This window comes from Camellia sinensis, chromosome 10, assembly GCF_055761805.1.
Source record: "Camellia sinensis isolate YWXY chromosome 10, ASM5576180v1, whole genome shotgun sequence".
NCBI classification, from domain to species: Eukaryota; Viridiplantae; Streptophyta; class Magnoliopsida; order Ericales; family Theaceae; genus Camellia; species Camellia sinensis.
The window spans coordinates 60,430,199-60,452,202 of NC_138970.1; the positions used below are offsets into that span (position 1 = coordinate 60,430,199).

General features: G+C 31.9%; 2 protein-coding genes across 3 annotated transcripts; one reads left to right on the forward strand and one right to left on the reverse strand.

Annotated features, from left to right (window-relative positions):
* Positions 1 to 1,229: 1,229 nt before the first annotated feature.
* Positions 1,230 to 4,615, reverse strand: LOC114292169 (callose synthase 9). Of its 2 annotated transcripts, none has more exons than XR_014343108.1 (4): positions 4,105 to 4,615; positions 3,808 to 3,840; positions 2,120 to 3,708; positions 1,230 to 1,537 (listed from the first exon to the last, which is right to left on the reverse strand). XR_014343108.1 is itself a non-coding variant. In XM_028236077.2 (4 exons), the coding sequence occupies exons 1-4, from the start codon at positions 4,165 to 4,167 to the stop codon at positions 1,496 to 1,498; spliced, it is 228 nt and encodes a 75-aa protein (XP_028091878.2). In that variant the 5' UTR covers positions 4,168 to 4,592; the 3' UTR covers positions 1,230 to 1,495. The 2 variants fall into 2 exon arrangements, 1 of the variants encoding a protein (XP_028091878.2); XM_028236077.2 differs by having other exon boundaries at positions 2,120 to 2,209; positions 4,105 to 4,592.
* A 3,738-nt stretch (positions 4,616 to 8,353) lies between these two features.
* Positions 8,354 to 13,620, forward strand: LOC114292173 (glutathione S-transferase L3). Its single transcript, XM_028236080.2, has 10 exons — positions 8,354 to 8,697; positions 9,565 to 9,639; positions 9,763 to 9,823; positions 11,088 to 11,174; positions 12,302 to 12,400; positions 12,490 to 12,592; positions 12,675 to 12,751; positions 12,938 to 13,045; positions 13,121 to 13,201; positions 13,333 to 13,620. The coding sequence occupies exons 1-10, from the start codon at positions 8,465 to 8,467 to the stop codon at positions 13,342 to 13,344; spliced, it is 936 nt and encodes a 311-aa protein (XP_028091881.2). The 5' UTR covers positions 8,354 to 8,464; the 3' UTR covers positions 13,345 to 13,620.
* Positions 13,621 to 22,004: the final 8,384 nt, after the last annotated feature.

Consider the following 22,004-nt stretch of genomic DNA (forward strand, 5'->3'; position numbering starts at 1 on the left):
TACTAAAAAAGTTAAAAAGCCAACAACCCATACCAAAAAGTCAAAGATTCTCTTTTCTCTCTACTTTTTGCACATCTTTTCGTAAAAAGTCAAAAAGTCATCCCAAACATACTAATTTTTTTTAACTCATATTTTAACAAAATAGCCAAAAAGTTACTAAAAATTAGTATGTTTTCAAACGAGGGCTAAACAGTATTTCAAAAATATACATGATTTTTTACATATGTAAATGATCTTTTATGATTTTATTATTTTCTATTCTACGTTCTTTGGATATCACACTTCTCTTTCCGTTTATTTCCTACTACATATCAATGCCAAATAATGTTAGTTTAACATTTAAATTTGTATAATTGGACTCTTATGAGTTACATTCTTAAAATTCGATGTTGAAAATATAAATTAAAAAGCTAATTAAACTAGCAATTAGTTAGGATTAGGAAGATACGAGAGGAATCATTAACGATCTACACCCACATGTTGTCATTCTAGATTCATGTCAAGTCATTTGATAAGAGTCCCTTGCATTTAGTTGGAACTAGCTATTGTTGAGAGCACTAAAAGTAATGCTCTAATAGCACCATTAATGATGTGACAGTAGCCCCGCCCACTGCTTATGCCTTGTTTTTTTTTTTTTTGTATTCCTAATACATTAGTGCTATTAGTAGTATTCTTATTAGTAGTATTCTTTTTAGTAGTATAAATCATTGTTGCTATTGCCACATACAAATCTAATTAAGCTACCGAGGAGTTATGATTAGGTGGGTACTAGAGTAATCATTAATTAAGGACAATAATGGAGTAGGTAAGTCTCTTGATCTATGCCCACATGTTGGCATCCTAATTCATGTTAAGTCATTTGATAAGACACCCCAACAAAAACAGATTTTTACGGCCCGCATTGCACGCCATAAAAATCCCTATGACATGCAACGTAATGTTATATTATAACCAGTCATAAAAAATCATTCACTTTCAACGGCATGCCATAGTACCCCATCAGATCTTGCGCGTCGTTTTTACTTTTTCTACGACTACTTTTGCACGCCGTTAATTGTGAACATACCACGGTGTTTATAGAATGCTGTGGAATATGTCATATAATGGCCTAATTTGCTTGTTGTAGAATGTGCGTTATTTAAAAAAAAAAAAATTAACAAGTTCTATTTTGACTTGTTTTGTACAATGTAACAAACATTACAAACAAGCTTCATAAAATATCAATCCACTACCAAAATATTGTTTCAAGCATAACAAATAAACTATATCCATAAATTATGAATATTCAAAAATTGTCAATATATACATTCCAAACATCCAAAAACTAAACTTAATTCAAAACTATCTAAAAAGAACTATCATTAAATTTTAATTGTTCAAAAAGTTCTAAACTATCCAAAAACTATGTCATATATAAGTTTCTAAACAAAAGGCACATTGATTTTGACATGATTAACCCATACTTTCCAACACCCAGGCCAAGAAGCTCCATTCTCTAGATTGTCTTGGCTTCAATCACAAACTTTGATTCCGCTACCTAATCACAACACAAAGAAATAAATCAATAATAATAAAATGCCCAAAATCCATTCAGTGAGACATTTTCACAAACACCCACATTGCGTATTTAGCAATACAATATCACATACTTGGAAGTCTAAGAGAAGGGGCACTTGGGTCTCACAACATTAAATTTTGAAAAATAAAAAATAAAAAATGGAGAACAAAGTAAGTTATTTGACAACTCTAATATGGAAATCCAGTCGTTAGATAGTGCATGAGGCCTTGATAATTGCAAGATTTCTGCACCTTGGGACACAAGTAGGAATAAAATCATAAAGTAAATATAGAGGCATACAAAAAATCTGAAATATGGTCAGCAAGTGCATTCTTTAAATATAATAGTAGCTCCACAGTTCCCAAAATGATTTCCAGCCTTGATAGAATGAAATCAATAACAAAGAGATCTCAATAAAGGTAGAATAAATGTCTAGAGTCTTTCTTCCATCATCATACTATAAACCATGTTTAACTTACAAATTCAATGGAAAAAGTGATGATCATAACTACGCAAATTGAAATTTAATTTAATAATTTAAGAATGGCATCTAAGGCATACCGGTTCAAGCTTATTAGGAATCCCAAGTCGAGTTTGCTGATTTGCAAAGAAGAAAACTATGTGTTCCCACTGGTTAGAAACATTGTCTTTCTGCCCAATACAAAAAATTGAGCTATGAGATCAATAAATTAAAAACAAGATTGTTTTGTTAGAGGCTTGTCAAAATATTGAAAAGCCATGTAAACAACCAACTAGAACCATAGGACATAAAGCATAAATTTTAGAGATTATTAAAACAAGTTACATCTGTTAATGCTTCAGCTCTTTGTCCTCATTATAAGAGGTGGTTATTGAAGAAAATGGGGAGGAAGACCAAGGCACCATAAGCCACTAGAAAGATAAGACAGAAAGAAATAAAAAAACGAAACCAACAAAACCTAGTAAACATTATACTAACTGAAGAAATTCCCTCCAAAATATGCTATAAAAACACCTTATATATCTATTTACCTATACAAGAACAAGCTATAACACTATTATTCTACCCTAAAAAAAGATTCGTCAGCAATACCAACTCAAACAAATAAGGAACAGGGCAAATCTGAAATTTCTTATGAAGCATGTTTACCATCAAAGATTGAAGTTTTGAAATAATTTTGAGTATTTATTTTTGTGTATTATAATCATAGTTGTCAAATTGGGATTCGAATCGTTAATCGAAATGGCCTTGTACCGAATCGCGAATTGTAAAGATTCGGTCATTTTTTCTAAATTACTTTAAAAAATATATATATTTACACATTTGGATATTATATCTTATGAATATGAAATATTTAAACTTAAATAAATGAAAATGTTGTTTTGAATGATGATCATGTAGTTTGATAGGTAAGAAATTAATAAAAGTTCCTAAGTGTTGTATCCCAAACTAGGGCCAGCCACATGAATCTTTTTCTCAACTCTGCTATCTCAATGACTATATGCTCAATTAAATTAAGTAAATTCATATCATTTTTAACCATATGCTCTGTCAATGACCCATCTGGATTGAAGCCCAAGTCATTGGTAAGAGCACTATCACAATGTTTATATGCATGTCAATTATCGTAAGAACGTGGCTTTAATTGAATCACAATTATAAAACAAAAACCACAATAAGATGCACAAAATCATAACAGGATAATGACAGAAAGTACACAAACAGTTAAATGAGCATAAAGCATGTAAAAGAGAAATGTAAGTATAATTTATTTTTCTTCCTTTGTGAAAATTCCCGGTAGGTATTATAAAAAATACATAACCACTCATTTTGTATCTCACCAAATTTTACTATTTTAAGTTAGAAACTAATTGCAAAACAAGATAGTTCTCTTTCGCTTCATTTCTTATCATTTCTCATCAAATCATGGACACATCCATAGAACCCGTTAAACCCATAGAGCTATGCTCTTTTACAATTCAAAGCTTGTCTCATAACTTGCACAAAATATAAACCCATAAAAAATGTAATAGAATTACCTAGAAGAAGAAGCATGTGAAACTATCATCACTAAATCTCCATCATTCACACTAAGACCACTCAATTTCTCAGCATTGCTCATCTCCTTCCCATTATAAAGCAGCTATTGTTGCTGAATCGACACTTGAGTCTACTTACAAACCAAACACCATAAATCTCAATCCTCTCATGTGCGCGCGCGCGCGCACACACACACACATGCATATATAAAGCGAGAAATTGATCTTACCTCGACCTCAAGCAGAGCTTTCAAGTTCTCAACCTGTCATGAGATCAAAATTCACATTCAAACAACTAATAATCGCAAAAAAATGAAATTGAACTAGGGTTTTGGAGATTATAGATTTGTCAGATTCCTCAATTTTACACAAGAAATTTAAAGCTTTCAAAATCAAGACAGAGAGCATGAAGAAATGCATATGATAAGCAGACAATCGTTTAATATAGAGAATGTAAGTCCAAATTCCAGCCATAGAAGTGAAAATCAAGAAGAAGAAGAAGTAAATCAAAGGGAGATTAGTTTTACCAGCGGACAAGTAGTCGCGGCGATTGGATTTGGAGTCGATGTGGTGCATTTCAGATCGAACATTCATGGAGATTTCGAGATTAGGGCCGCAATTGCCGAAGATGAGAGTTAATAGACTGGGATTGGTGAGACTGATTTTGGAGAAGTAAAAATCGAAGGTTTGGAATTTGTCGAAGGTGAAGACGAGTTTGATGAAATTGGATTTGAGAGGGCATTTGAGATCGCCCTCGACGATCTGTTCGAGGATGTGAAGCTAGGAATCGCAAGAGGAGAGAAAAAAGCTGATTTGGGAGAGATCGGGCTTGAGAACCAGTCTTGACAACGAGGATGATGATGAAAAAGTGGAGATTCGTAGTGGGTTTTGAAGGTTGGGTTAAAGCTTAAAGCCAAGGTTGGTACTGACTTGCAATTGCATAGTTTTGAGTCCAACTCAGGGTTGATTTTGTGTGATAGGGCTGAGAGTTGGGGCTTTTGATTATTATTTTCTTCTTTTTTTTAATCTTTTGGTGAATTGGCGTCAGAAAATTTCATTTTGGTACGTTTTTTTTTTGTCGTACCTTTCACGACGTGCATTATGCGTCGTAAAAAGGTAATAATACTTTTAACGGCAGCCGATGTGTGCATCGGTCAAAAGTGTAATATTTTTAACGGCGGACGTTGTGTATGTTGTGGGAAGTGCAATACATTTCACGGCTGGCGTATGTATGTCGTGTATAGTTGATGTATTAATGGCATGCCATATGCATATCGTAGAAAGTTTTACTATTTACAACAAACATTGCAAGCCGTAAAAAATCATCGTTACTACCATTTACGACCCACGCAATAGACATGCCATGGTTGAAAAATTATTTATGACATGCAAAAAAAGTAAGTCGTAAAAGTGATAAACCACGGCTTGCATTTATTGTATGTCGTTGATGTGGTGCCATGAAAACCCAGTTTTGTTATAGAGAGTCCTTTGCATTTAGCAATTTATTGTGTGTTATTTAAGTGGTAAGAGTCTTTACTAAATTTTGTTGGAAAATTGGTTCTTATAGGCTTATTTTGGGCCAATTTTGAGCCCAAAATTGAGTGGGTCCCACAGGTCTTTTGAGGTGGGTCCAAAGAGGTGACGTGTTCCTTGCCGCATGATAAGTCACACGGTTGAGATGGTTCATCAAAACCATTTATGAGTGAATAAGAGATTGACATCGTTTTCGGGTTCATGGAATGGACAATTAAAGAATTAAATGTGCGTTTTCTTGTAAGACTTGTCCCACATTGAAACTTGAAGAGAACTTATGTGTGTATATAAGTTCTAGGTGATAACACTTGGGTAGGGCCCTAAGGGGCACCCCAAGTTTGTAGAAGAGAGAAGTTATGGACAAATGAAACCTTGGCTCAAACCACCACACGCACGCCGCCGCCGCTATGCGCGGTTGTAAGTCGGGTCAGTTCAAATATTAATTTTTTGGACAAAAATTTATTTGAATTTTTCCAGAAATTCTTAATGAAATTAAATTCTAATTTTGTGCCAAAATTGAATTTAATTTTATGTTCAAATTTTACCTTCTTCAGTCTGAATTCCCAACAGAAAACTGCCGGACAAATTTAGACAGCTTTATTACAGAAACTGCTGGACAGATTCAGAACAGTTGTGTAACTGCAACAGTTACCAAATCTGTCCAGTTTTCAAATTTGAATATGTTCAAGGGTTTTGCACCTGTTCAAGTTCAAAAACATACCTGTTCGAGCAGATTGTTTGCCTATAAATAGAGGCCATTTCCAGCAGTCTTTGGCAAACGAAAACAATCTGAAAAACATCTAGAAAAAATATGTTCCTTTCCCATTTTGCTCTTTCTTTGCATAATTCTTCATATTAAATTTTAGGGAATACTTTGAGAGTATAGATCACAGGTTTTGTTAGCCATACAAATTGTTTGGAGTGCTACTACAATTTGTGAAGATCATTGTATCCTGAGAAATAGACGCCATTTGTCCGTAAGTACCGTAGCAGGACAAATTTATCTTAAGGATAGAGTGTCACACATTCGACTTAATCTTTTAAATATTTATTCGATTCGGTAAAATAAAGGGGAAAACACCAATAAATCTCAAATTTGGGAATGTTAACCCATTTAGTCCTGAAGGTTTTTTGTTGGACTAATAGGTCCTATTTCCCGATAAGCTTACTATAGGTCTTTTTATGATTTCCCTTCTTTTCAAACATTAAACATTATTCATCAAATATCAAATATTAGCAACGTCAGAATTATTCGTATAATGTCGGTGAATACATTAGCAACGTTAGAATTATTCATCAAACATCAAACATTAGCAACGTCAGGATTATTCATTAAACATCAACCATTAAATATTAGGATTATTCGTCAAACATCAAACATTATTCATCAAACATCAAACACAGATTCTCAACCATTAAACATTAGGATTATTCATCAAACATCAAACATCATATTTATTTTTAAAAAAATTGAAACTATTGCTCGAGATCCATCATCAAATTCATTAGAACATCAGATCTATCAGGTTTATCAGATTGTGGGCGTTTGTGGGTGTTTCATCAGATTCATTAATTTGAAACATCATCAAAAATCGGAACCGAACAAGGCAGACTTCGATCACCACCGACTTGGTATCGCCAGATCTGGTGATGGAGACACTGAAGACGATGGCGGGCAGCCAGGTGGCGCCGGAAAGGAGGACCGGTTCGCCGTCGAAGGAGAGGGATAGTCGGTCGACAGAGTCGTCCCAGATTGGGGTTTTTTGGGCGGTGATGATCTGGGTTTTGGATCCTACTAGCGATCGCAAAGAGAGAACCAGAGCAACATCTTGATGATGTCCTGAAACCATCGGATCAACTTCTTCATCGTTTTTCTTGCGAGAGAAACACAGATTCTCAGGCACCAAACACACAGAGAGAGAGAGAGAGAGAGAGAGAGAGAGAGAATGTGTGTGTGTGTGTGTGTGTGTGTGTGTGTTGTGGCAATAAAGGGAGAACGTGAGTTTGGTGAAGGTAGAGAAAGGGATCTGATCGAGCATGTTCCATTACGGCAATGGGAAGGCTTGATGTGGTTTTGATGATGATGTTGTGATGTTTGATGTTGTTTTGATGATGATGTTTGATATTGTTTTGATGATAATGTTGTGATGTAAAAAACGACTAAATGGTTTATAAAAAAACACTCAGGACTAGATAGAGTAACATTTATCAATATGGGACTTATTAGTAATTTTTCCTAAAATAAATTTGATAAATAATTTATTTTATTTGTTTGATTTGTTTCATTATTTATTTTACACAGAATATTGTTCTAACAAATTTAAGGTCTAAAGTTTGAGTCTCACCCCTCTCATTTAATTAATATATTTTTTTAAATAGAAGAATGAGGGTAGGGGAAATGTGACATAAGGTGGAGGTTTGGACACAGGCAAACCATATATTTTCTAAAATAGACCATATATTTTTTTAGAGATAAATCATACAAAATAAAAAATGTTATAATTCTTAGATTGATCTAAAAATATTTCATGAGTGATATTCCTACAAAATAAATTATTCAGATTATCGAAACGGGATCTGTGGTGGCGTCACATACCTTAACATAATGGTCAAGTTCATATTTGAAATTAAAAGAAAAGGTAAGTTACAAATACGCCTCCTAAGATTTGTTTAAAATACGAATTGCTTCCCGTGATTTTGAAATTATATCTTGTGTCTTTAAGTTTTTAATTACATAACAAATAACTCCTTATATTAATAAATTATTAAGTCAATTAATGTTCTTAATAATATCATAAATATATTTTAATTAACAATTGAAGTAACTTTATTATTGTATAGAAGAGCAGTTAAGAATTTTATTTTTTCTATTAATTTTGTTAAATAAAAAATTAAAATAAAAAGTATTTATAATTCTTAAAATTACAAAAACTAATATGGTGTATTTATAATTTACCCTAAAAGAAATTCAACCCTAAAATGTAAACTTAAAATTTATCTTGTTAGAGGGTCAATTTTTATTTATTTTGTTGGTTGTTGTTGTTGTTTCCTCTTGTTTGGCAAAGATTAAAATTGAATTTTTAGGTAAAAATTCACAAAAAAAAAAAAAGGCTAAAATAATTAATAAAACAAAATATCACATTAAATTTATAATCATTTCATTTTTTTTTTCACAAATATCACATTTAATTATAAAAAAATTCAAAATTTTTATTAAATATAAAAATTTTAACTTATTAAAATAATCAAAAATTAAAATAACTTATTAAAATAGCTATCTTTCCAACCATGGCCAATATTTTAGTTGTCGGATGCGTCGGCGCAAGAATGGGGTAGAGACAAAGATGAACCTGGATGAAAAATCGTTCCTCTTTCAGTATAGAAATTTTCTCGTCATTACTGACGAAATCACACAAATCTTTCAGACAATTTCCTCCTTCATTTCGTCACTGCTCGCGACTTCGCACGATCGACCTGTCACCCAATAAATATAGGCTCTGGACTCTCCTTTCCACTAACTACTCTCTCACTGTTTTGGAAAGCTTCCAACTCCAAATCGCTCAACAATCACCACAAATGGCCACTGCGTAAGCTCTTTTCTCTCTGATCAATGGTGGTCAGAATTTCGATCCAGATCATAAATTTTACGATTTTACTTATAGATTAAATGATTTGGATCATAAATTTTATGATTTTACTTATAGATTAAACGATTTGAATAAATCTTAAATTATTACCATTGTATTTTTAATATAGTGTAAAATCACATTCAATCCCGATTCTATATAATTCTGATCTTATATTTATTTTATATTATTTATTTCTTATATATATATATAAAACTTTGACTATAAACTCATTTTTTAATGGCCTCTTTCAACTTATAGATAAAAAAAATTAATTTAAATTTTGTTTTTACTTTTTTATATAAAAAAATTAAAAAATTAATTTTTTATCAATTTTTCAAATTACCCCTATATTAAATTCATCATTTCAACTTATATTAACATAGGAAGCACATTATTTTAAAATTATATTTTTTTAGTTTTTTAAAAATTATGTACCATACATCATTATTATTATTATGAAAAATGTTTGGTGACCACCATATTCGCGGCTTAAATAGTTTGAATTGACAAAAACGACATCATTTTGTGTTGTTTTGTCTAAAACGTCGTTTTGGCCAATTCGGACCATTCAAGCTTGGAAATTCAGGCCTCTATCATTGCTGTATTATTATTATTATCCATAATTTTTCATTTTATTTTGTGTTACGATTTGATTCTACGATCCCATAACGAATTCAAGAGTCCCTTCCAACGATCCCGACTTTAACAACCTTACTCCTATGATTCTATAATGCATATATTTTATTGTTCGAACAGTCTGATTCTGTGAATGTTTTGTTTGAATTTTCTGATTTAATTTTTTTTTTTGTGTTTCGAATTTTTCAGTTTTGTGAAAGAGGTTCTTCCCCCAGCTCTCGATTCTACATCCAAACCACCTCCCCTCTTTGATGGAACTACTAGGTATATTGGAATTGGGGTTTTGTACCGTTTGGGTTTTATACACAAGTTCTTGTTTCAACGAATTTGGATTTGAATTTTTTTTGGATGATCATCTCACAATTTGAATTTTTTTTTTTTTTGGAGGTTGTATATCTGTTACATGTGCCCCTTTGCACAGAGGACTTGGATTGCCAGGAACTATAAGGTCTGTCTTCTTTTTTTTTAACTTCTCTTCAACACCCATTTAGTCTCTTTCTTGGTTATTAAGTTTTTTCATGCTTTGCTTATCATTTTTGTAATTGTCTGATATGCTGTACGAGTAAAGAGTATAGACTTTATGTTATGCAAAACTGGTGTCTTGAACTTGAACATGGCTTTACGCTATGTTTGGTTGGGGATTTAAAAAGAGATTTGAAAAGGAAAAGGGAATCATATTTTAATCATATTTCACCTACTTTTTTCCTTTCTCTTTCCAAATTCCTTTCCAAATTATCCAATCAAACATAACGTTAAGTGATTGTATTTCTAGGTTTGTAGAGGGAGGTTGTTGTGGGTTTGAGCCTACCAGAAACGTCAAACATCTGGTTGTGAAAACCAAACTTACTAATCTGCTATCATCTTACCGAGTGCCCCCCAAAAAAAAGAAAATGAAAAAAAAGCTAGTGGCTGACCTAGTGGTAACATGAGAGCTATAGTGAAGCGGACACCAATGTTTGAATCCCATTGACTATTAAAGAAAAAAACTTCATGTCATGAATGATTAGTTGTTGTGTGTATATACACGGAGTCGGGATGAATTTACATTTTCACCTTAGATATCTTAATAACCTTTTGTAGAACTTTGTATTTTGCCAAGTTTGCTGTTGGATTTTATCCCTTTATCCTGCTTGTCACTTCCACATTTTATTGAATATGAAGAGGTGCCCAATCAACAAAATCACTATAGTAAACTGAGTTTAATCTTGATTTTTGGCATACAGGACTAGTTTTGGGGGAAGAGTGGGGCAGGGGGGAGATGTTCAGTCCAATAGCAGACTTGACAAAAGATAAACGATGGGTATTATAGTAGTAATTCTTAGGGTAACGCTATACCATATGCAAGTCATGACATTTGTGGGGTTGATTACCGCAAATGTCATAACTCAATCCTATAGGAATCGTAACTTAAAAAAAAGAAGTTATAACCAAATACTACATAAAGAATAACTAAAGAACTCTTGGATTAAACCAGAATAATGTCGTAATCAACATCACAATGAGTCATAACTAACACCATAATGTGTATAACCACGTCATAACTACAACCTCAATAGATCATAACCAAAGATTACAAAGGTCGTAACTAGGGTACACACCCCTTTGGAATTTCCCCTCTTACAATAGGTGTAATTTAATTTGTTCATTATCTGCATTATGATTTTATTCTCTTTGTTTGTGTGGCTTATTTTTCTATGAAATTTGAGATGCAGGGTCTACAAGACAAGATCGAATTGGTTCCTATTGACCTTCAAAACAGGCCCACCTGGTACAAGGAAAAAGTTTACCCTGAAAATAAGGTAATCTGCTCTAAAAACAATATAATTGTGTTGATCATTTTTGGTTACCTTAATCAAGTACTTCCATGGAGTTCTTTGATCACCAATGCCTCATATTTGTTGATGATACCAATTGATGATCATATGAATAATTTTATATGATTGAGCAAATAATTTTCTACTTATCTGGATATTAAAAGGATAAAGAACTCTTATTCTTAATGCTAATAGATGTAACGAAGCAGGCTTCTGTGAGGCCTGTTGAAAAGGAGTATATTGACTTTCCCGACTTGTCTTTTGTTTTTTGGTTTTCTTTCTGATGGTACTTAACGTTTATCAACAAGAAGTGTATGTTCTTATACTATGAATTTTGTGACTGCTTTATTCTGTTACTGTTTTTGAAAAAAAAAAATTATTTAACCATTCTCTGTCTTCAAGATGCTGTGTGCTATGTTACTAATTTGTGTAGTATGCTCTAAATGTTCCCCATCACCCCATTTGGAAAAACTTTCTCATTTACCTCCTTTGGAGGAGATGATTCCGCCCCTTGTACATGAGCACAACTATCTCCTCCATCTTGTCAAAGCCCTTTCAACCATCTTCTTTGGTTGAACAACTAGCTTGTCTCTAGCTATTAAAATTCGCCATTTGATTCATTTTCTTCCGTAGGAATATAAAAGGAAAGCAACTCAAAATAATTTGAAGTTGAAACTTTTGTCCCACTTTTATTTTTAAGAAATTATTGTTGTTATTCTATAATTATATGGAGTGGTTTCTGATTTTTTTTTACCGTAATTTATCAGGAGTATGAGACTTAATGAATGTGATACATGCAAATAAACAATAATAACAAGAAGAACAATAAGTGTCATACAATATTAAGAACGAAAACTATAACAACAACAAAGTCTCCAGTATTGTCTGACTTTCAGCTGCATTTAACATGAATCAAGCTGTGACATTGATCTATTCTGTTTAGTAAAATTGTTTGTGAGAATGCCTTTTAAAACATCATGTGAGAATACCTTTTGTACATTAATGAAACAGTCTGAAATCATTCTTCAGACCTATAGCCTATAAGCATATTACCAACTTGATAAATAGTAGTCTTTCTTGTTTGCTAATGTGGTTTTCCTTTGATTTTGTAGGTGCCATCACTGGAACACAACAACAAAGTCATTGGAGAGAGTCTAGATTTACTTAAATATATAGAAAACCACTTTGAAGGGCCTGCACTTCTACCCAATGTAAGATGTGAAGATGTTTGTATTCCCCCCTCACCTTTTTTCTTCATGTTAAAAAAAATTGATGAGTAATGGTGTGAAAAATATTTTAGGATCCTGCCAAACAACAGTTTGCTGAAGAGTTGTTATCCTACTCTGACACATTTAACAAAACCGTATATACCTCATTTAAAGGAGACACGGTAAAAGAAGCTGGTGAGATTCTGTACTTGCTGCATTTTGATACATGATACTACTTGTAGTGAAACCTAACTGACATCAGTAACTTCTACATTAGGTGGTGCTTTTGATTACTTAGAAACTGCGCTTCACAAATTCGACGATGGGCCTTTCTTCCTTGGCCAATTCAGTCTGGTATGCCTTGTCCATGATCTGTCAGTTATCCTCAGTTCTCTCAAGCATTCATTTCTTCATGGGACGTGGATGATATTTTTAGAGAGCATATGTTTAACTTGTTTTAAAAAACAACAATACCGATGCAGTCATGTGGCTAATTTGAAATCCTCCTCTAATTCATGAGTAAAAATTTGTGATCTACAGGTGGACATTGCCTATGCTCCGTTCATTGAAAGGTTTCAAATCTTCTTTGAAGATGCCTTTAAGTATGACATCACATCAGGAAGACCAAAACTAGCAGCATGGATTGAAGTGAGTCAATGAACTAGACTCATTCTTGTATATATCTTGAATGATGGTATCTCTTATTATCGGATCTATGTGCAGGAGCTGAACAAGATCGACGCTTATCCACAGACAAAATGTGAACCAAAAGTGCTTGTTGAATTCTACACGAAACGTTTTCTGGTAATCCCCTCATGCCTTCAAATAAAAATCCAATGGCACTCGGATATGCTTTGATAGTGAAAAAAATAAAAAATAAAAATAAAAAATCAAATAAAATGCTAACACTTCAATATATATATCTTCACTTGCAGGCTCAGCAGTGAACATGCAGCAGCTGTTCATAACTATGTATTAAATAAGTGGCTTGATGCCCTAATCAACATCTCTAATCTAAAACTCAAATTTATCCGCACGGGGATGTGGATTTATGTTTTGTTTTTTGTTTTTTTGTTTTTGTGTTTTGAGGTCAGGGTATGTGGAATTTGCTAATAAGATCAAAAGTTATCTATGTTGTAATATGTTGATGTGCATTACATCATGCTCTTCGTTTTGGTTTGTTTTTTACATCATCAGAATTTAGACCATATTTTCAGTTTCAAGGATTGTCCAAATGCTAGTTTTCAGTTTCAGATTTTCTTTGACCATGCAACTTATACAGTTAAAAACAATTTTTAATACTTCATTTGCAATTTCTCACGCTTCCTTTGTGAGAGACTAAGTCTGTGTCTGATTCATTAATTTGGAGAGGGTTTGGAAAATGAAAATCTCGTCAAATTTATGAATCAAATACGGTCTAAAAGATTAATATAATAAAATCTGATATCATATTTCATTTTTAATTTCTTACATTGTCTTTGTGAGGGACTAATAATAGACAAAAAAATAATAATAATAACCAAAACAAAAAACAAAAACACCAACAAAGAAAAAAAAAACAACTACTTTGTTCAATGTCCAAAGTCATGCATATACAACTGGATAAGCTCAGATTAATTTGGACAGCAATTTAACAGTGACAAAAGAAAATTTGGTCATGGCAAGAGATATTCATCAGAAGAACATCAAATTGACATTAATGTATAAAATAAAATAAAAAAAAATGCAAGGGATCCCAAATAAATAAAAGAGAAAAAGATTTTAACATTAAAGAAGAATCAAACTCAACTTCTAGTATTCCTCCAAACAAAAAAAAAAAAAAAAACTCAACTTCTAGTGACCCAAGGGACTCTTACCAATTGACAACTTCAAATTTAATTTATAAGCGTCAAATTGTACAATTTAAATAGTTGATCGACATTGTTTGACACTGATATGTAATAAGATTGTAGAGCAAATGAAGGGAAGTGTGACATCCAGATAATGCAAAATAGAACAAAATTAAACTATAAAAATCATGTTATATGATTAGATATTAATAGAAAATATGTATAAAAAAAATCATCAATATTTTTGTAATATTATTTAGTCGAGGCTAGTTAGGTTATCCTTTCGGGGCTTTTCTCAAATTAAGCCAAAATAGCAACTTATCTCCCAAACTAGGCTTAGTTTGGACGGAATTCTCAAACTAGCCTAAAACGCTATTACAAACCACGCTTTCACCGTTTTTAGGACCCCTCTCGCGGAAAATTTGTGAAATGGTAAAAGTGTGGTTTTAATTAAGAAAGCATGGTTACAAACCACGCTTTTAAGAAATTTTTTTTTTTTTTTTTCATAAAACGTGATTTCAAACCACACTTTAGAATTTTTTTTGACAAAACGTGGTTTCAAACCACGCTTTCAATATCAAACACATCACATACTCACTCCACGCACTCACTCTTTTCTCTCTCTCTCTCTCTCTGACACACACACACCAAACCAATATAATTTTTAATATATATAAATTTTATTTTATAAAATTAAGACCAATATTAAATATATGTAATAATAATTTATAATAGTAAATAATAATCAACTATATGAAATTAAGACCAATATTTTCAAATAATTTTTTTAAGACCAATATTTTCAAATATTTTTTTAATTAATCTTTTATTTCAATTAAATTTTTTTCAAATATTTTTTTTCCCAATTAAATTTTTTTTCAAATAATTTTTTTTAAATTAAATTTTTTTCAATTATTTTTTTAATTATTTTTTTTTCAATTATAATATGTGTGATGTCATTGTCATAAATAATAAAAATAAATATAAATATTTTAGGCCTGAACAAACATATTTTTGTAAACATAAACCAAAAACATAAATTACAAACGTGTTTGATTTGAACAAAATGTTTAAATTTTTTTAAAAACATAAAATAAAATATTTATTTTTATTCAGGCCTAAAATATTTATATTTATTTTTATTATTTATGACAATGGGATCACACATATTATAATTGAAAAAAATAATTAAAAAATAATTGAAAAAAATTTAATTTTAAAAAAATTAATTGAAAAAAAATTATTTGAAAATATTGGTCTTAATTTCATATAGTTGATTATTATTTGCTATTATAAATTATTATTATATATATTTAATATTGGTCTTAATTTTATAAAATAAAATTTATATATATTAAAAATTATATTGGTTTGGTGTGTGTGTAAGAGAGATGAATGTTTGTGTGTGTGAGAGAGAGAGAGAGAGAGAGAGAAGAGAGTGCGTGGAGTGAATGTGTGATGTGTCTGATATTGAAAGCGTGGTTCAAAATCACGTTTTCTCAAAAAAAATTTTACATTTTACGAAATTTTTTTTTTTTTTTTAAAAGCATGGTTTGTAATCACGCTTTCTTAATTAAAAGCGTGGTTTGTAACCATGCTTTTACCATTTCACAAATTTTTCGCGGAAAAGTCCTAAAAACGGTAAAAGCGTGATTTGTAATAGCGTTTTAACCTAGTTTGAGAATTCCATTCAAGCTAAACCTAATTTAAAAAATAAGTTACTATTTTAATTTAATTTGGAAAAAGGCCCTACCCTTTCCTCTACCCACGTTGTCTGAATTTTGTCTTCTTGTTTTCCCTTCAAACTTGTTCTTACCTTATTGATAAATTCTAAAATCATTCCATTAAAGTCCAAACAGTTAGATGGGTTTGTTTGATAACTATTTCATTTTTAGTTTATATTTATAAAAATTTAAAAAGTTGTCATAAAAATTTATTTGATAATTTTTTTTAATTATAAATTGTTGTTTCAGTTTATAAATTTAAGAAAAAAACGTATATGTTGGTTTTTAAATATAAATTTAAAAATTTGACAAATAAAATTTTTTTTCAATAAATTTTTTTTCGAATAATTTTTTTCCAATTAATTTTTTTTTTCAATTTAATGTGTCCGTTCCTATTGTCATAAATAATAAAAAATAAATATAAATATTTTAGGCCTAAACAAATATATTTTTTAGTTTATGTTTTTTTAATTTTTCAAACATTTTGTTCAAACCAAACGCTTTTGTAGTTTATATTTTTCTTAAAATAAACAAAAATTAATTTATAAATTTTTTTTTAAACATAAACAAAAACGTAAACGTTATCAAACAGTACCCTATCATTCAAAACGTTTTTGCTACACTAAACTTGTAAGGGGGACTTCTAAATATACTATCAATTTATTGTTTACACCTACAAATCAAAATATATTTTTTTAAATAATACAAAAGGAAAAATTACAAAAAGAAAAGAAAAGAAAAAAACTCAAGGTTTGACCATTGTAACAAAATAAATCTTAAGTCTTTAATTTTGTCAATTTAAATCCTGAATTTTTTATTTATTTTCAATCTGAACTATTTGTCTATTTTCGTTAAGTAAAATCAATAAAAAATAGGCATTTTAGTCTTAACCTCAATGAAACTAGATATTTCAGACATTTTATATATACTTACATTGAGTTTAATGACTAAAATATTTTTTTTTCGGTGTTTTAATGTGACAAAAATAGATAAATGATTTAGATTGAAAACAAATTAAAATTTATGGTTCAAATTAAAAAAATTAAAAATTTAAGATTTATTTTGTTATTAGGGTCAAACCTAATTTATTTATTTATTTATTTTTATTTTTTATTTTTTCGGCGGGGGTGGTTAAAAGGGCATAAATACGTCCAAAAATATAGCTGAACATCCCATATTTCAAATTTTTTTTTTTTTTGGGTAATATACCTATTAGGAATTTTTAATAAAAATAGAGTTATTGTTACTATTTAAATTTGTTTGACTATTTATAATACTAGGCCTCGTTTGGCATGTGAATGTTTTAATAAAAAAGTCAAAAAATTATTAAAAAACTAAAAAACCTATAATTTATATAAAAAAGTCAAAATTTCTTTTTTTTATCTACTTTTTGTACATCTTTTCGTAAACAATTAAAAAGTCATTCCAAACATGCTAGTTTTTGCCTTCGTTTGACATATTAAGCTTTTTAGCTTTTTGGCTATTTTAATCATAAAAAGACAAAATAGGCTTTTAGCACAATAAAACAAAACATCACATCCAACCCATAATTATGAGTGCCTCTATTTACACACCATATTAGGTCTCAAGGTCTACCACTACTCAGTTCATACCTTTAATAATTTAAAAAAAAACATAATTTTCTCAACCTACACCACAACGTTTCATTTTTGCCCTTAGTCCCACACCACTTAATACACATCTCAAATTCAAAAAAACAAAAAAACCCTATCTAACAACCCAACTCTGGATTATGTTAATTAATCTTAATTATGCTTATAATTATGAGCTTGATATGATTTTGTATGCTAATTTTATGATTATATGTGTTTGTGAATTTATATCTGTTCACCGTAGGAAAATCTGTTTGACTTCTTGTTATAAAATTTAAATTGAAGGTCGCAGAGGCGACAGAAACTAAAATTGACTGTGTTTTTGCATTCACCATGATTTTTAGAGCCTACAGTGAGATTTAATTAAAAATTGATTCGGATCAAAATAATTAGATTAATCTGATTTAATTATGTTCATTTGATTAGGCCTAAGCCTTAATTAGTCAACATGATTAGTAAAGCCTATATATGCACTAATTAAGGGCCTAATTCACATTGGATAAGCTCAAAGAATTTGAAGATACACCCTAGAGGGAGAGAGTGAACCGAATTAGTGAGAAATGGAGCTCAACCTTGGAAATTTGCAAGAGAATTCAAGAGATTAGGAGGATTAGCTCAAGAATTGGCTATAATAGAAAGAGTTGAAGCTCCTAGGTGAGTAATTGAGCTCAAATTCATGAGTTTAAACTTGTAATTATGTGAATTCCGAGAGAATTGATGATCAAGAGCAAATTTGAGTAGTATTTGATGAAATTGAAGTTAATATCTTCATGCATGTAAAGAATCACCATGAATGTGCATGATCATGAAGAATTGAGCATCAAAATTCACATGCATGCATAATTTGATAAACTTTATGATTTTGATCATCATTTGTATCATTTGACATGGAATTAGAGTCTGTATTTTACATGTATGCATCATCCTTGAAGATATGAAGCTTGGTAGCTTGTGTTATGAAAGTTGTCAAGAAGAATGTGAAATGATTTGGGATTTGGATCATGGTTTTGGACAAATTAGACTCAATTTGCCTATGTTCTCATGTTATATAATATTTTCCATGTTTTTATACCAAAAATGTGAGTTTTGAGCCTTTGGAATCAAGTCATGAACTTTACACAGAGTTATGGAAAACCCAGAATTCGACTTGTCCACTAGAGCGAGGAAAGTGTCGCTCGAGCGTGAAAGTCGAGCTCCCAGAAGTTTTGCAGAGATTTGCACAGTGGCTCGAGCGGCAAACTCTATGCTTGAGCAAACCCTGTTTTGCAAGACTCCCCGCTCGAACGTCAGATATTTCACTCGAGTGTGAAATTTCTATAACCAGTACTTTTACAGAGTTTTGCAGTCTGCTCGAGCGACCAAACCTGCGCTCGAGCGGAGTGCCCTGTTTTAGAAATTTTGAAAAGATGTTTTATGATTTGTTTTTCCATTCTCTTTTATTTCTAAGCACTCTTAGGCATGCATTGGACATTCTAAATGAATTAAAGGACATGGAAGAAGCCTAAGAATATTAAGCAAACTAAAGAACAGATTGAATGGTAATATGACCAAATGTGTTGTAAATCATGTAGGGTTAAGTACAAGGACGAATCAAGCGCCGAAACACGGTGAGTAATATCTTAGCAAAGATATTTTTGTATACACAATACTTTCTAAACGACGCCTATGTGGTAAGGTTCTAAACCTTTAAAATGATAATATGTACAAGTGTTCTAATTGCTCAATTTGAAATTAGATATACAAAGTTATCAATGTATGAGTATAAAATGGGCCTAAGGCCATTCAATGTATTCAATGAGGATGTGGATTGGGCTTAAGGCCGTTTTGTATGATGATTAAATGGCGGAAGGCTGTTTGGGACAAGGAAAAAATACGGACCTAAGGTCATTCTGGATACAGAAATGAATATGATCATAGATTTGGATGTGTGCACACAATAAATGTGTATATGAATTGGACCTAAGGTCGTTCTGTAAGTATTGGACCTATGGACCTAAGGTCGTTTTGTAAGCATTGGACTTAAGGTCGTTCTGTGAGTATTAGACCTAAGGTCGTTCAGTGTGTAATGGACCCAAGGTCATTTAATGTGTAAGTTGGACTCGAGGTCGTTTTGCCTATGATAGACCCAAGGTCGTTCTGTATGTGACATGGACCCAAGGTCATTGTACTTGGGATATGATGTAAAGGACCTGAGGTTGTTTTGCTTTAACATCGAGTACTAAGCATAATGATGAACTGTGATTATAAGAATCTTGTTCATGAACCCCTTTGTTTTGGTATTATTTACTGGGTGTTAGCTCACTGTTTATATTTATGTATGTAGGTGAGCAACGGGATGTCCAGCCCTAGCCCCAATGAGCAATGAGAAACCAAGTCTTAAGAGATCAACCAAGGTCGCCTCACGCAAGAGGCCTTACTTTTGATTCACTTATCTTTTGATCTTTTGTGGTCATATATGACCAACCCTATGTATAACCTTGGTTTTATTAATACTGGCTTTGAACGATCTTGGACATAAGTATTACATACTTAATATGAATATTCATATGGTGCGAGTTATTAATGTTTTGGTTAGGCCATGTATGCACAGCTCATTAAACAATCTTTGTAAATTTTGCTTCTGCAATTTGGCCTCCTATTATTAAATATGACTTGGTTTCTTATTGAGGCCACAAGTAATCTCGAGATTACTGGCTGGTTATGACTTTAATCCATAGAGGCAGGTTTGGGTCATAATAGAGTGGTATCGGAGCACGAGTAATAACTCACACACTTGTCCAAATGAGCGATAGAGTGTCTGGAAAAAGACATAAGTTGCATTCATATGATAAATATATGTATGAAATGCATTGAGGAATTGCTAAGTGACTCGAACTATGCAACTATATGACATATATAACTGTTGCCTAATTGTATGAATGTGCTCTTTTATCCTTTTGTATATGAATATTGCGCATATCTTCCATGAGAAATATAATGCAAGTCTCATTAGATAATGGTGAGAACAATAGGTGATGAGCTAGAAGTGTCCTCCACTACTCGGCTAGATCGAATGGAGAGAATGATGCAAGACATAGCAGAAACACTAAGGCAACAACAGTAATGGCAACAACAGTGGCAACACTTGCAACCCCCGCCTCCGGTGCAACCCATACCGGATTTGCAAAATGATGACCAAACAATAGCCCTGACTAAAGAGTTCAAGAAAATGAAGACACCAATGTTCCATGGGGGTGTGGACCCATTAAAGGCTGAAGCTTAGGTCCTTGGTATTGAAAAATTATTTGAGGTATTTTCGTGCCTGGAGACACAGAAAGTACAATTGGCCACCTTTACATTGGAAGATGAAGCAAGGGGGTGGTGGATGCTAATCCGTGACGATAACAAAGGCATTAACTAGACACAATTTCTTGCACTCTTTTATGAGAAATATTTTCCACAGTGCGTCCGTGATAGAAAAGTGTCAGAATTTGAAGAACTAAACAAGGTAACGGTCAAAAATAAATATCAATTACCCTGGATTGATGATTTATTTGACTGGTTACAGGGTTTACAAGTTTTTTCAAAAATCGATTTGAGATCCGACTATCACCAGTTGAAGGTGAAGGTAGAAGATGTTGAGAAAACTGTATTTAGAACAAGGTATGGTCATTACGAATTTCTTGTTATGCCGTTTGGAGTGACTAACACACCTGCAGCATTTATGGACCTTATGAACCAAATTTTCAAGACTTATCTTGATGAATTTGTTGTGGTTTTTATCAATGATATTTTGATATATTCAAATAATAGATTTGAACGCGAACAACATTTGAGAATTGTCTTGCAAATACTCAGAGAAAAGAAATTATTTGCTAAACTTACAAAGTGTGAATTTTGGTTGGATGAGGTTGTCTTTTTAGGGCATGTCATCAACAGAGATGGGATTTCGGTGGACCCACAGAAGATAGAAGCAGTTATAAATTGGCCTACACTAACAAATATAACAAAAGTCCATAGTTTCATGGGCTTAGCTGGGTACTACAGAAGGTTTGTCAAGAATTTTTTAAAAATAGCTGTACCTCTTACCCAACTGACACGCAAAGGACAACTATTTAGATGGGATGAGGAAAGAGAATCTGCCTTCTAAGAACTGAAAACAAGATTGACTACTGCGCCAGTGTTAACATTGCCCACAAGTATGGAAAATTTTGTGATTTATAGTGATGCATCTTATAAAGGTCTAGGTTGAGTATTAATGCAGGAAAGACGGGTAATTGCTTATGCCTCCCGATAATTAAGACAACATGAGAAGAACTACCCGACACATGACCTGGAATTGGCCACAGTTGTATTTGCCTTGAAATTTTGGCGGCATTACTTGTATGGGGCAAAATGCAAAGTTTATATAGATCACAAAAGTTTGAAGTATTTCTTTACTCAGAAAGAGTTGAATATGCGT